Source organism: Petaurus breviceps, unplaced genomic scaffold, assembly GCF_028583685.1.
Source record: "Petaurus breviceps papuanus isolate PSGF00001 unplaced genomic scaffold, PetGlider_PUasm1.0 90925, whole genome shotgun sequence".
Lineage (NCBI taxonomy): Eukaryota > Metazoa > Chordata > Mammalia > Diprotodontia > Petauridae > Petaurus > Petaurus breviceps.
The window spans coordinates 8,728,421-8,742,860 of NW_027187380.1; the positions used below are offsets into that span (position 1 = coordinate 8,728,421).

Sequence of the window (14,440 nt, forward strand, 5' to 3'; positions counted from 1 at the left end):
CAGAATGGGATAAACTATCTCATATAGAAGAGGCAAGGGAAAATGGTTACAATGGAGTGGAAGAATAGGAAGGCAAAAGGGAATGGGTCAACCTTATTCTCATTGAATTTGGCTCGGGGAGGGAATGAAATACACACTAAATAGGGTATCTCACCCTACAGGAGAATAGGGGGGAAGGAGATGAGAGGGGGGATGATAGAAAGGAGGGCAGACTGGGGGGGAGGGAAGTTGGAAACACCCACTTTTGAAAAGGGACGGGATCAAAGCAGAGAATAGAAGAAGTGGGAGGTGGGATAGGAGGGAGGGAAATATAGTCAGTCTTTTACAATATATCTACTATGTTAATGTTTTGCATTGGTACACATGTACAACCTATACTTAATTGCTTATCTTCCCAGTAAGGGTGGGTGACAAGGGAGGAAGGGACTGAATCTGGAATTCAAAGTTTTAATATCAAATGTTTTATATATATATAGGCACTAGGGCATAGAGATCCACCATGCCCTACTGGAAAAGTCGAAGGGGGTGTGGGAGAAAATATAGGAGAGAGCAGATTGGAGGAGGGGATATCCTGTGGGACTGCTATTTTGGGGCAGTGGGTAGGGGAAAAATGGGGAGAAAATTTGTAATGCAAAATCTTGTGGAAATGAATGATGTAAATCAGAAGTTAATAAAGCATTAAAAAAAAGAGAGAACTTCCTTACACAATATCAGAGTGAGGAAAAGAAAACGGGATAATATCAAGGGGTTGTTATAAAATAGGGGACTGGGAGAGAAGACAGTTCACAGTAAATGGCCTCTTATTTCCTCAGTGCTGTTGCTCAAAATCCACATATATTTGGGGAAGGGGGAAGCCTTTTGGGAAAGAACAGTCTACTGTTCATAACCTAACATTCCTCACAAACTTACTCTTTCAACACTGGGTATTTTCACTGACTATCCCCAATGCCTGTAATGCTCTACCTCTTCATCTGGCTCTGGCCTCCTTCAAGTCAGAGTTTAGATTCTACCTTCTAAAGAAAGCCTTTCTTGATCCTCATTAATTCTAATGAATCCCATCTAATTATCTGTCTATCTAATTACAGTGCTGGGATAAAAAGAAAGGCAAAAGGTAATGCCTGCCCTCAAGGAGCGTGCAGTCTAATGGGGAGACGCCATGTAATATACAAATACGTAATATACATGATTGTTTGTGGCAATTGTGTTTGTTTGCTGATCCCAGCCCTTAGTATAGTGCTTGTAGCATAGCAGACATTTAATAAATATTATTATTATTATTTGCTTTTGCTAAACTTGCATGCATGCAGCATTTTATCTAGTCTGGGCTTTAAATTAGTAATGATTTTATTAAAGTGAGAACTCCTATGGGAGAAGCAGATAAGATTCTCCCACTCTAGTGTAAAGCATTCTACAACTTCCCTATTTGGATATTTCTGGTCTTTGATCTGTACATATGGAACTGGGCTGATAAGTAACATGTGAAAGGGAGTGGCTGATATTTTTAGGTGTCTATCTACTCTGAATAAACTGGAGAGAGAGAGAGAATTTATGAAGTGCTTACTAGGTAAGCATTTAATGCTAAGCACTAGAGATGCAAATACAAGTAAGCAAGATAGCCCCTGCACTCAAGGAGCTTATATTCCAATGATAAAAGACAATAAACAAAAGGAGGCTGGAAAAAACAGCAGTTTGGAGGTGACATGCTGAGGAGATGGCTGAGAAGTGGTACAGAGGCCTGGTTCCGGACAAGATACGGCAAAAGTTTACCTCTCAGAGTCCAAGGCCCCAGTCCAAAGTTTCAGTGAGGAGGAAATGGGGATGGGGATTAGAATGGAGACAACATCTTGTAGAGATGTCTGGAAAATGGTACAGAGGCCTGTTTCCAGACGACATAATCTGAAAGCTCACCTATCAGAGTCCTGTGTTCCAGGAAATTTTGATAGATTATGAAAAAATAATTCTGAAACATTAAGTACAACTTTTCTTCAAGCTTTGTAGTGAGTATTAATGGCTAAATTCTACTTCAAGTTATACTAACATGTTTGGGGGGAAAACATAACAAAAAAGGCAGTAAGACTATAAGAGCAGCCTAGAGTACTATAACTAAATTCTAAGATGGCACATAATTATATACTATTTGCCAGATTCTGAAATAGCATGTAACATGCCATTAAATGTTTATTTCCTCTTGTTTTTCCTGAAGAGTCCCACCCAGTCACCAAAAGGGAAAGTCTCAATATAACATGAGATTGGTTTTGCTTTTCCCTCTGGCTATTAACATGTAGACCTAGAAAAACATTGCTACCACTTTAACTTATTTTAAGAAATAGCAGGAATCATTTATGCACAAGATTCAGAGGGACTATTTTTGCCCGGCTCATTAACAACAAGTCAAGTGTAGATATGCTAAGGCCAACTAAACTATGCATTTGGTAAGGTCTGGTTCATAGTCCCTATGACCTTTTTTTATAATGTATGGGGACATCGTGCTATTAGGATTCTTTAAACTGTAAGTGCTGTCCTCCTTCCTCTGTAAATAAAAATGAATTAACACTGCAGGGCCTGTTTTAATTTTGTCTTGGTAACCCCAGTACCTGGCACAACATGTGACACATAGCAAGCATTTAATATATGCTTGTTGATCATTTGCCAAATAATATATACAAGTCTATACACATCTTTATATAATTATATTTTAAAAGATCATGTCCTTTCTCACTAATATTAGTATAGCACATGTTCTGGGGCTACTCTCCCAACCCCCATTCACACTAGCAGGTCAGGTCCCCAGAGCTTAGATGGCTGCCTCATCTCTTTGGGGTTCTAGTGTTAGTATTGTAGGATTAAGGGGTATCAGGCCCATAGCAAATAATAAGTGTTTAATAAATGCTTGTTGCTTTGCTTTCCTATAACTCACATAAGCATTCAAACACAAGTTCTAACAAAGAAACTGGTCTGATTTTTAAGGAAACACATCAGAAAACTGTCTGCTATATAACTGTGATGGAAAACAAGAGAGAGAAAAAAAAATCCTGAAAACAAAGTTATCCAATAACAAAAGGCCCAGGCAGAAAAGCTCTCTGGTGGGTTCCTGAAAAGAAGAAGAGTCTAATGTTTATCACGAACTAGTCCCACCCACATGTGGTACATGCTCTGGTCTATTCTCCTAACCCCCATGGGCATGATCAGGTCAGGTCTGGTTCCTAGGGCTTGTTGTTGCTGGTCCTTCATTCTCAGGGGAACCAATGACACCAGGAAGGGTGATGTCCTGATTTGCAAGTGAATTGAATGTAAGTCAGGCAGAACTATGCAAAGTCATCAGCCTCACTCTCTCCTCTCCAGGATCATCAGAGTCCAGTGGCAAGGCACACAGGTCAGGATGACTGGTGATGGCCCCACGCAGTGGAAGAACATGGCGTTTATAAGCTAAGGTTTTCCCGGGGTTCAGTTTGTCTGAAGCAATGCCCATTTAGAAATTGAAGGCTAGGTCGGAACTGAGGCGAAAGATGGACTGTTTGCTTTCACCAGTCTGGAGGGGAAGACCCCTGGAGTTTCTGACCAGAACAGAAACAGCTGCTAGCTTAGGCAGTCACTAAATATCCTCTAGAATCTAGTGTTAGTGGTAAGGTGGGGCAGGGAGGGAAGGAAGAGAGAAGGGGTAGAGCATCTTTCTTATGCTATAGCTTATGACTCTGAACTGAATAATTTCCCTGCATGATTACCAGTTGATATCAGTTGGTCATCCAATTAGCTTTTAGAAAAGGGTATTTATTGAAATGGCACATAAAAGAACATACAGGTTATGAAAGGATAGAAACTGGACCTCTATCATTAGTACTGGGAACTCCTAGATGAGAAAACTTCTGCTGCAAGTTATAGTCTTAGAGAGTTGAGCAAAGCATGGAGATGTTAAATTATTTCTCTCTCTCTCCCTCTCTCTCCACCAGAGGTATCAGAGACACCACCAGCAACATTCCTGAGTAAGGCCTGAACCAGATTAAATGTAACTGGGAAATACTTAACAAAATAAATACAAAAATAAATCTAAAAAAGAAAAAGGGTATTTATTTACTTAAGACAGTATAATAAAAACAGAAATTTCCACGAAAGTCTGTGACACATTCACCCACCAGTTCATTTAGAGAGCACACATGGCAAAGGGGGTAGTGTGCATCCCCTGGTGCTGAAAGTCCTTTTCTCATCTTTGTTGAGGCCCCCGTGAAGCTCCCCTTGGGCTTTTGGTAGCTCTTCTCTTGGGCTCCTCACAGAACCTTGAATCTGCCTTTCCTCATCTTGTCTTCTTAGCTCCTGATGCTGACACCACAACCACAGAGATGAGGTTGCGGCACTGAGGAATTCAAACCCAGGTCCTCAACTTTAAATCCTGGGCCCCTTCTCCACTATGCCAACACTGTATCGTTGGTCACCTCCGAGTTAACTACTTCATACCTTCTCACAGTCTAGTAAGTCTCCCTACATGCCAGCATACTAGAACAGTTTTACTTCATGACATTTGATCACACATTAACATTATATTATTACTGCAAGAAGGGCATAGGCAGTGACTCGCTTTATTCACGTACCTGGTACTCGGAGTGCACCTTGTGCTGCATATCCCGGAGGTATTGAGCATCACTGACAAATTTCTGCCTGTCCCTTGCTTCGTGCATCATGAAAATTTAACCCCAACCTGCACACAAAAAGTAAGTAAATGCTTTGAAATATGATATTTGATTATTCCCATGTCCTTAATTTCTTACTATCATTGCTTTTTGTTTTTTAAAGTAATCTAATTACTATCGTTTGGAAGTTAAGGAGGCAGCATGGTATAGCGGAAAGGATTTGGGGGTCAGAGGTTTGAATCCTGCCTTGTTACCTGAGGGACCGACCCTGGGCAATCGCTTCATTTCTTTGTGCCTTTGCAAAATGAAGGGAGTGGACTCATATGGCCCCTGAGGGCCCTTCTAGCTCTAAATCTAGGATCCTAAAGAAGAGATGCCTTATGTTTTACCTTTTCAACTACGAATAGTGCAGTTATACTAGTCAACTAGCTCCAATGAACTTACCTAATTATTAGAAAGAAAACAAATCTACTAGACACATAATACAGAGGGAGAAAAAAGGAAAACCTAAAAAAGGTAAACACTAACCAAGTTACAAAATTCTAACTTCTTAAAGATCATAAGAAGTTTTGTTTAGCTGCTCATTCTGTTGTCATTGAATCTAGACAAATAAATAATATGTCCAATTATCAAAGAGCTTTTCACACACAAAGATGTAGATGTAGAAATGCAAAAGCCGCCTACCAGACATGTCTTCGAGTAAACTAATTTTTTGTTTCATTTAATCTAAGTTAATTATATTAATGTCATTCTTACTCTGCCATTCCCAAGTAAAACTTTTATACAGAACTAGCCATAAAGAAAAATTTTTAATCTTCCTTAACTATTTCCTCCAATGACCTGTAAATAGTAAGAGCTTAATAAATGCTTTTCCATTCTATTCCATAACTGGCTGAGGCAGTGACTTAAGAAAGCATAACTGGTGGCCATTTAATGTATACCATCACTCAACAATATGCTTTCATCCTTTCCCAAACTACTACCACTGCCATGCATTACAGAGGAATAGAACTGCTCTTTCCCTCCTTCCCCATGTGTTTCCCTTTGGTTTCCCTTTTACATCTTCTTTCACCCTTTAAGACTATGGATGTTCAGTTTAACTTGATTTTATCTGTATAAAAACATGGGATTAGGGTAGGAGAGACATGAACACAGAGTGAATATTTTCCCCAGACTGCAACTTCTTAAGGTCACAGAATTACAAAATTTGACAAGTTGGAAGGGACCTGAGAAGTCCAACTCAAAAGACATAACCACTAAAACATAACTAGGAAGCGAACAACTAGCCATTGTCTACTTAGTCCACTCCACGTTGTTATAACTCTAATTGTTGGGAAGTTGTTCCAGACTTCAAGCCTAAATTTGCTTCTTTACAGCTTCCACCTACTGGTTCTGGTTCTGCCCTCCATGGCTAAAGAGAACAAACTTCTTCCATATGTAAGCTTTTCAAATACTCAAAGATAACTCCCTTCTTCTTGGACTCAAAGCCTTTCACTACCACCCTGATTGACCTCTTCTAGAACTTTATCAGATTATTGATGACTTTAAACAGTGATGCCTAGTACTAAATGCTTTTGTTTTTAACTCCAGATCTGGTTTAACTAGAGAAAAATACAAAAGTTTTGACTCTGTTAATACATCCCAGGTTGTACTAGCTTTTTTTTTTTTTAAAGCAATCGGGGTTAAGTAACTTGCTCAAGGTTACACGGCCAGTTATTTCTGGGTGTGGTGCTGAGTATCTGAGCCCGGATTTGATCCCCAGGTCATCCCAACACTGGAGCTGGGGCTCTTACTTGCTGTGCTACCTGGCTGCCCCTGTACTAGCTTTTTTTGATTGTTGCATCACACACCCCGTTTATATTGGGCATTCAGTTTACTAAGACCTCCAGAGCTTTTTTAGACAAACTGCAGGCCTTCCCCATTCTGCACCTGCAAAGTTTTTTATTTTTTTAAAATCGAGGGTAAAACTTGGGTTTATCGTTACTGAGCTTCATCTTATTAGATGTGACTAATGTTGTACACAGTCTGTCAGGATTTTTTTAGATCCTGACTCTGTCATCCACTGTGTTAGCTCTCCCTTCAAGTTTTGTGTCATTTCCAAATCTCATGAGCATTCTATCTATAACTTGCTATAAGTCAATGATAAAAATGATAAATAGCATAAGAAAAGGCTAAGCATTGATTCCTGGGACAGGACACCAGAGACCTCCTGCCATGCTGACATTGAACCACTAATGATTTTTTTTTTTAATTAGCCCCATCTGGATTATAACAAAAAAGGAAAAGGTTTTCTCTTCTTCCTATAGTCATTTCACTGGGTATAATCCTTCTTCCCAGTTGTCTGACTGTGGACAACATGGAAGAAGAGGTCATATGTTAACCATCTGTACTGATTCTCTCTCCTATGCTTGGAAAGCCCACTTTTCCCTACCTCCAATGCCCCCCCCCCCGCTTTTAAAATCTCAGGCTTTCTGACTTAAGCCATCTTCTGGAGGAGGTCTTTCTCAGTCCCCCCAGCTGCTGTCCCCTTTTAAAACTACCTAGTATTTACTTTATATGCATGTATATACCAACATATATACATGCAGAATCTCTCATTAGACTATAAGCTTCTCAAGGGCATAGCTCCTTGAAGTCAGAAACTGTTTTCATATTTTTCATTGTAACCTCAGGGATCAGAACAGCATTTGGCAAGTATTAAGTGCTTAATAAATGCTTGCTGATTGATAGAACAGACCTCAGGATTTTCTATTCAGTGGCTTAATTCTAAATCTGATTCCACCAAGCAAAAATTTAATCTTATCTTTTGTTAACTACAAAATAAATATCTTTCCAATCCCCTTTGCAATTCAGGAGTTTTTTGGACAGAACTATGCCTCTACATGAGAAAAAGGAGGTAGATAAAAATACCCAAGCTATTATGGGAAATCCTAAGGGTATGGAGCAGCTATTTGCATTGCAATATCTACAGTCTCCCAGTGCCCTAAAAAACTGAAGTGTCACCTGGATTGAGTCACCTGTGCCTAAAGGTGTTAAGAGTTCAGATAATTTAAAATGTGTTTCATTCTGACTCTCTTTTTGCAGTTAAACATAACTTCCTTTTTATTGGAAGGCAAAAAGGGGATCAACAATCTTGTACTTTCCTGAAATTGCCCAAGTTTGACCTCATGTAGAGTTTATATTTTGGGGAACAGTTTATAAAGAAAATAATTTAATTATGATTTCATGAAAAGATAGCTTAACCAACCAAAAAAAATGACAAACTTCAAACTTTGAAACTGTCGAAAGAAATGTAGTAGAAATGTTTACTTAGCTACAGAATTTGTTATTCATTAAGTTGTTCTCTGATATTACATATTATAATACATAGTTATAATAATTACAATACATAAATATATGTACAGTCTATAATTATATATATAAAGTATATATACAATATTTGTGTATTGCAATATACAAAATTATATGTTATATGTTATATTACATATAATTATTCTGAAAATATTCATATTTAAAAGCTTGTTATAAGGCACTCCCTTGTCTTATACTATATTCATGAAGTTCATATTTACCATGATTGATTGCACAAGATGCCCAAATCTCATGCAATATTTCAACTGTAGTTAAATTTGCAGAAAATTCAGTCACTGCTGTCATTTCAATGTGGAAAGTTCAAAGAACAGTGCCAATGCTATGCTATGTAAGTAGGGCAGAAGGACAGTATGAATACCCCCTTGAATGAAGGATTTCTTGGTTGGGAAAAAAAGGAAATAAAATGGGAAAATGGTTTCTTTCAGAAGCAATTTATCTAAGAGTTTATTTTTTTCTCTAAAAACATGACAAAGTATAAAGAATGAAAATAATTCAAGCCCCCATCCTTAAATTAAAATGCCTTTCCTTCTTTTCTCAGCCTATCTGAATACCACCAATTGTTTAGGGCTCAGTTCAAACATTACCTCCTCCATAAAGACATCCTTGAGCACTCCAACCAATAATGACCACTCCCTCCATTAAACTTCTATACCAATTATTCTGTATACCACAGTATTTGGTATTTATATATTGACTCATATTATTATCATGTGTCTTTTCTGCCCAAATGAATTATACATTTCTCGAAGGCAGAGATTCTGGTCATACTATCTTCCATGGCATCTAGCACAGTCCCTCCTACATAGTACAAATTCAATAAACACTTGCTTACTAATTAAATTTAAGGGTAAACTATTCCAATCAAGAAGCAGCATGAAGCACTAGAATTGGAGTCTGGAGATCTGAGTTCAAAATCAGGCTTAGAGAATCATCTATGTGACCTTGGGCAAATCACTTAATCTATGTTAGTCTATTTCCTCACCTGTAAAAAGAGAATAAAACCTGTACTACCCTGCCTCATAGGCTTGTCTTTTCCCATTGTTGATTCAAAGTGTTGATTCAAAAATTTCATTGCAAATAATATGGTTGTTAATAGAACCAATAATGGCCAAGATTTTCCCATGGAGCAAAGTGGTGAAGGAAGGGGCTGTAAAGTTAATGGAATGGGAAGATCTTTCCCTCTCATTAATAGGCCTATGTGACAAGCTTTGATCTCAGGCCCAGCTGACTGCTGTGATGGAGCCTGAGTCACATGGAGCTTGAGTCACATGGAGCCCCTGGTAGGAGGAGCTTGACAAGCAGGTAGAGCAGGAAGAGAGAATGAGGCAGAGCTGGGAGAGAATGAGGCAGAACTGAGGCAGAGCAGCTAGTATGAGTGAGAGAAGGAGGAATTTTGCCTACGGGAGCTTGTTTGTGGGGAGGCCTAAAGGAGGGAAGGCTTAGGGATGGCGGTGCTCCCTGGATTGGTGATGTGTATAAACTTCTTTGTTACCATGGTGTAAATGGCTTTCTGATATCTGAATAAATATTTTGGTTTTGCCTTTGAGGAAGAGAGTTATTTATATTTTGTGAATTTGCCCTGGAAATACACATGCATATTCATAGTGGCTTCTAGGGGTATCTCATTGGTGATATAGGGGCTTATCTCTGTTAAAGTCTGTAGGGGAAGAAGTGCCCAAGGCAGGGGCTAGGAGATGGAGCAGCAGGAATCAGGTGGAGCAGTCAGAAGAACACCTAGAGACAATGTTAGGTTTCCATACTGATGAAAGTGCAAGTCCCCAGGGGGATAAAGACTCAATTAGGACTAGACTGAGGTAGAGAGGGAAGAATATTAGGGGAAGATGCCAGCAGTGAAAGGTGTAGGATCACTGAGGCTGGGAACTGAGCTGGACAGAGGAAGAAGTACTTCACCAAGGTGCTGTTACTACCCTCTAAATCATTTACTGCTCTACCCTACTTAGGCTTCTGACTGTGAAGACCTCATCTTAGCTATAATATTTCTGCTTATATGCTAGCACTTGTCTGAGCTACCATCTTCCTCTCCGCTCTAACTTACTCTATTCTGTTGGAGACCTTTTATAGTCCCAAATATCATTTATCTCCAGCATGGTTGGAAATAAAACCGAGTGGGTACCAGCTTTGTCAATCTGAATAGTGAGTTGTCACAGTTATTCTACTGTTGGAAGTCAGAATCTAATAAGAATTATAATTCTTGTAAGAATAACTAAGCATAGTAGGGGAAAAGCTAAACTGATCCTTGAGACAGTCTTCCTTACAGAATGTGAACTGTGATCTATCTAGTGCTAAACCTCTGTTGATTAGAAAGTTAGTCTTTTGAGATTCCTCATTCCCTGAAACAACAATCAATAAGTAAATTTAGGGATATTTATTTAGTCTTTTAATCAAGTCTTCTAACTATTTTGACAGCCTATTTTGACTCCATCTTAAGTTGTTTTTTTTTATTCTATTCTTCTTAACATGGTTGTAAACCTGTATAGCAGGATGCATTCATGTTTTCCCCCCTGCCAAACCTATGCATTTTGCTATGCAACAGAAATATAGACAGAAAGTGGTATTTGGACAGTGGTATATTACTCTTGGAGAATCTTGTGTCACTGAAAAGTAATCAAGCAGAAAAATTAAAGACTTCCATGAAAATATATTAATAACCACTAAGGAGAGCCAGAACCTAAAATCCAGCTGAGTACTACGCTTTCAATCATCAAAGAAATATTAAAAAATTACTCTACCACTTGATCTATGTCTATTATCTACTTTGATAATGTGGTAGCTATCTTAAGGAGGCTTCTAAAGGAAGAGCAGCACAATAACTTTTCTCAATGAGGAGAAAAATCACATTATTCAAATCATCTGTAGTTATCTCTGACTTCACAATCATTTACCAAATAAAGGGCTCTTCACAATTGCCTACAAGTCTTTTTTCCTCCCATCAACTTCATTTGATCACAATTTACTACAAAATATTTAGAAGTGCAATAATACTATTTGTAGTTTTTCCACATATATCTATGTATACAGCTAAATCACGCATGTATATATTTAAATTTAGTCAGACTTGTCATGTCATTGGAGCTGGGGATTCTGGATGTAGAATGTCACAAAGCATATCTATATGTACCTGCTTTGCAATCTGAGGGTGCTGCCTGGGGCCTGGGTCAGGGTCACAGAACTACTCTGTGTTAGAAGTACAAGTATTACTTAGAGGCCGTTCTTTAATCACTATGTCTTCTATATTTAGACACACACACACTACATACTTTAAAAAATTAGTCTTGTGGATTCATTAGTGTAGGGAGCTCCCACAGAGAAGCTTCCTCTCCCAAGGTACATTCTGTGCAATTTTTTTATTTTAGTGCATTAACTTGCCTGAGTCACCAAGAGGATTTACCCAGGGTCACACAGTCACTAAGCATCAGAAATTGGACTTGAACTTAGGACTATAAGGGTCAGCTCTCCATCCACACTACACCACAGCATCCTCTGTGAGTATGTACAAAATATATATGCATATATATTTTGTAAAATTAAACAACTACTCCAGACAACAATAGATACAAAGTTGGGAAGTTGTTATAGCTTAAGGAATATTTCCTTATCTGTGTTTCTACAGTGTCATTAGAATCTTATGTTCCACATAAAAGTTTGAATAACTTACTCAGTAGGAACAATAAACCAAAATGATTGCTTGGTAATGTATTCATAGAAAATAAATGTGTAAACTCACTGACCTCAGCTCTTGTCGTCTTATTCAGCCAAAAGGCCATCTGAAGTCATCCTGAGCAAAGATGGAAGGATAGGGAAATAAAAAGTTGATAAGATGCAGAAGAGATCTATATTTTCAGAAGAGCAGTTCTGTATTCTTTCTACTCCTCACTTTTCAACTGTTTTTCAATTGAAAAATCTCCTCACTGCAGTAGGCACAATCGTTTTCAATCTCTGATGACACTACTGAGCTAGAAGTGATCAACTTCATGCTAAATAGGAAAGGGAAAGGAAAGGGGAGGGGAAAAAGGAGAGGGAGTTCTTCCTTAACTGAAAGAGGGAACATATGACTATTCCCATCCTCAATATTCTATACACCTATGAAATTTCAATAAAGATGATTCTAAGAACTTTATGACATATGTAACCCTCTCTAGTGCTAAACTCCCTATGCTCTGAATAAGAATACAGAATTGGCCCCACAAAATGTCCTTCAGTTCTCCATGTTCCTTTTAATCATATTCTGCTCTTGTCTATGGGTTCATTTCTCAGAAGATGATGAGGGTATTAAAAAAAGTAAAGTTTTTGTCTTCTGCTTTTCTACTATGTTCTCATATATATAAAATAGCACTCCTAAAGGAAATCTAAGTAAGTTCCTTAATACTGGGGCTCCCTTTGAAACAAAATCAAAGCAACAATTTCAAAATGCCACTAATAAGATTTGTTTCCTCTTTTCTGTAATTAATCTATAGTTGCCTAACGATTAACAGGAAAATCTGTTGTTACCATCTACTTCTAAATATACTCAATGTGTATTATATAAAGGAAATAGTCTAGTGACTTGGAGCACAAAGTTCACATTCCTCTCTCTACAACCCTATCTGGTGAATGATGAGTGCCCAGGATCTTCAAATGAAGAACTCAAAATATATTGGGGGAAGGAGGCAGAGTACAGTGACAGCTGGGTCATTTGACTTTTCCAGTAAAATTAGATTTTTAAAAATAATGTGCCAATTAGAAATGCCTCCTACAAAGTTTACACCAATACATCTCAAACAGTGGTGGTAATTTCCTGGTAACTTGACTTTTATTTGTAAAACTACTAGAAAAGGAGGCCTCCTCAAAGAGCCAACAAACCCAGAAGGTGGGAATAATGGCTGTGTATAATTGTGAAATTAAAGTATCACATAAGCTGCCAAATAAAATGGAGGTTGTTAAACCTGTTAAGGACGAGGACGAGAATGAGAAGAACATAACACAAAGTATAGGAGAGAGCGGCCTATTTCCCAAGTTAGGGCTGTAGTTAAACATTATACTCTCACTGAGGTCAGGGGAAAGGTAAAAGGATTACAGAAGGGAGAAGGCTGCCAGTGTGGAACACTCGAAATTGCTCATAGATATAGAGCTGATAAGACCCGTTGGAGTAATTTAGTCTAGTCTAGGCTTATTCATAGATGAGGAAACTGAGGCTCTATTGAATTCAATGGCTTACCCTAAATCACAGATTAAGTGATAGTTATGTTTCAATCAAGTTCTCAGTCGGCTAGAAATCGGCTGCTTTTTACACTACACCATGCCCCTTCAATCAAACCAGAACTCAAGTTTATCAAGGACCACCCTTTGAGGAACCTTGAGAAAGAGAAGCTGGATGGGTGGGGGGAGGGAAGCACGAGTCGTGGAGGGAGGGGCCCTCACTGGATTTGGAGGCAGTGTTCCACAGTAGCAGCTTCGTGAGACGTTTATACTTCCCTGACCCCAGTATAATGTTCAAGAGCAGATCTAGCTTGGGTAATATGCCACTCTCTCCTATTACTTAAATCTTGAGTGTTGTGTCGTCATCCTTAACAGGTTTAACAACTTCCATCTTACTTGGTACCGTAGCTCAGCTACTCTACCCGCCCTGTGACCTTGGGGAAGCCCCTTCCCCACCCTGAGCCTTGATGGCCTCTTCTGGAAAATGGTAAGGTTGAACTCGAGCCAACCTTGGGACCCCCATCTTCCAGCGCTCGTTCCCATGATTCCAAGCGAAGCCTCAGCTTCTCCTCAGGGGGCGGAGTGACCGCCCCCCTCCAAAGCCCAGAGGGAGCGAGGCTGATTGGCTGAGAGGAGTCGGGAGCCCTCCTCCTCCCCCCCCCAACCCCCCCCCCCCCCACGCCAATCTCTAGCCTTGGAGGTGGAGAAAACGGCCCGGCCCAATCTAAAACAGAAACAGACCGCCCCATCCCCTCCTGGCAACAAACAAACAATGAACCAACCACTTAACGGGCCCCAGGATCACCATGGGGCTGGGACAGGCAGGTCAAGCCGAAAAGCCGGGAGACCAATTCTGGCCTCCCAGCCGAGGCGGATGGTTACCTGGGCGATGCTGTGCTTTCTCCACTCAGGGGGCTAAGGGGCGGGGGCGGGGCGGGGTGGGCTCGGGCGTGTCGGGGGTGGGGGTCCAGAGCACATCAATCCCAGTGGGGAGGGGAGAGTCTCTCTCCTGTTCCTCTTTTTCCTTCTCCCCCTCCTTCTCCTTCTTTTCCTTCTCCTCTTTCTCCTTTTCCTCCTCCTCCCCCCTGAAGGCTGCTTGCAAACGGCGGCGACTGCTGGGCCTTCACGGAGGCCGAGGCGCAGCCAGGGCTGCCGGGCGTCTTCCCGTTTCCTTAGCAACCACCCCTCCTCCTTCCTCGAACTGGGGGCAGCCGGTCCTGCAGTGTAGGTCTGGAGTTCTACAGTGCGGC

At 39.9% G+C, this 14,440-nt stretch overlaps 1 protein-coding gene across 3 annotated transcripts in view; it reads right to left on the minus strand.

The window, feature by feature from the left end:
- Positions 1-14,112, minus strand: part of LOC138152451 (probable E3 ubiquitin-protein ligase MARCHF10) — a 96,776-nt gene extending 82,664 nt beyond the window's left edge. The window contains exons 1-3 of one of the 3 annotated variants that reach the window (XR_011166107.1): positions 14,073-14,112; positions 11,744-11,790; positions 4,584-4,690 (exon numbers count right to left, since the gene is read on the minus strand). Coding sequence is in view for 2 of the 3 variants with exons in the window: in XM_069076234.1 (XP_068932335.1) it covers positions 4,584-4,673 (90 nt within the window). In the remaining variant the exon portion in view is untranslated. Of the gene's footprint in view, positions 1-4,583; positions 4,691-11,743; positions 11,791-13,972 lie in introns of all 3 variants that reach the window. The other 2 variants (XM_069076234.1, XM_069076237.1) reach the window with 2 other exon arrangements.
- Positions 14,113-14,440: the final 328 nt, after the last annotated feature.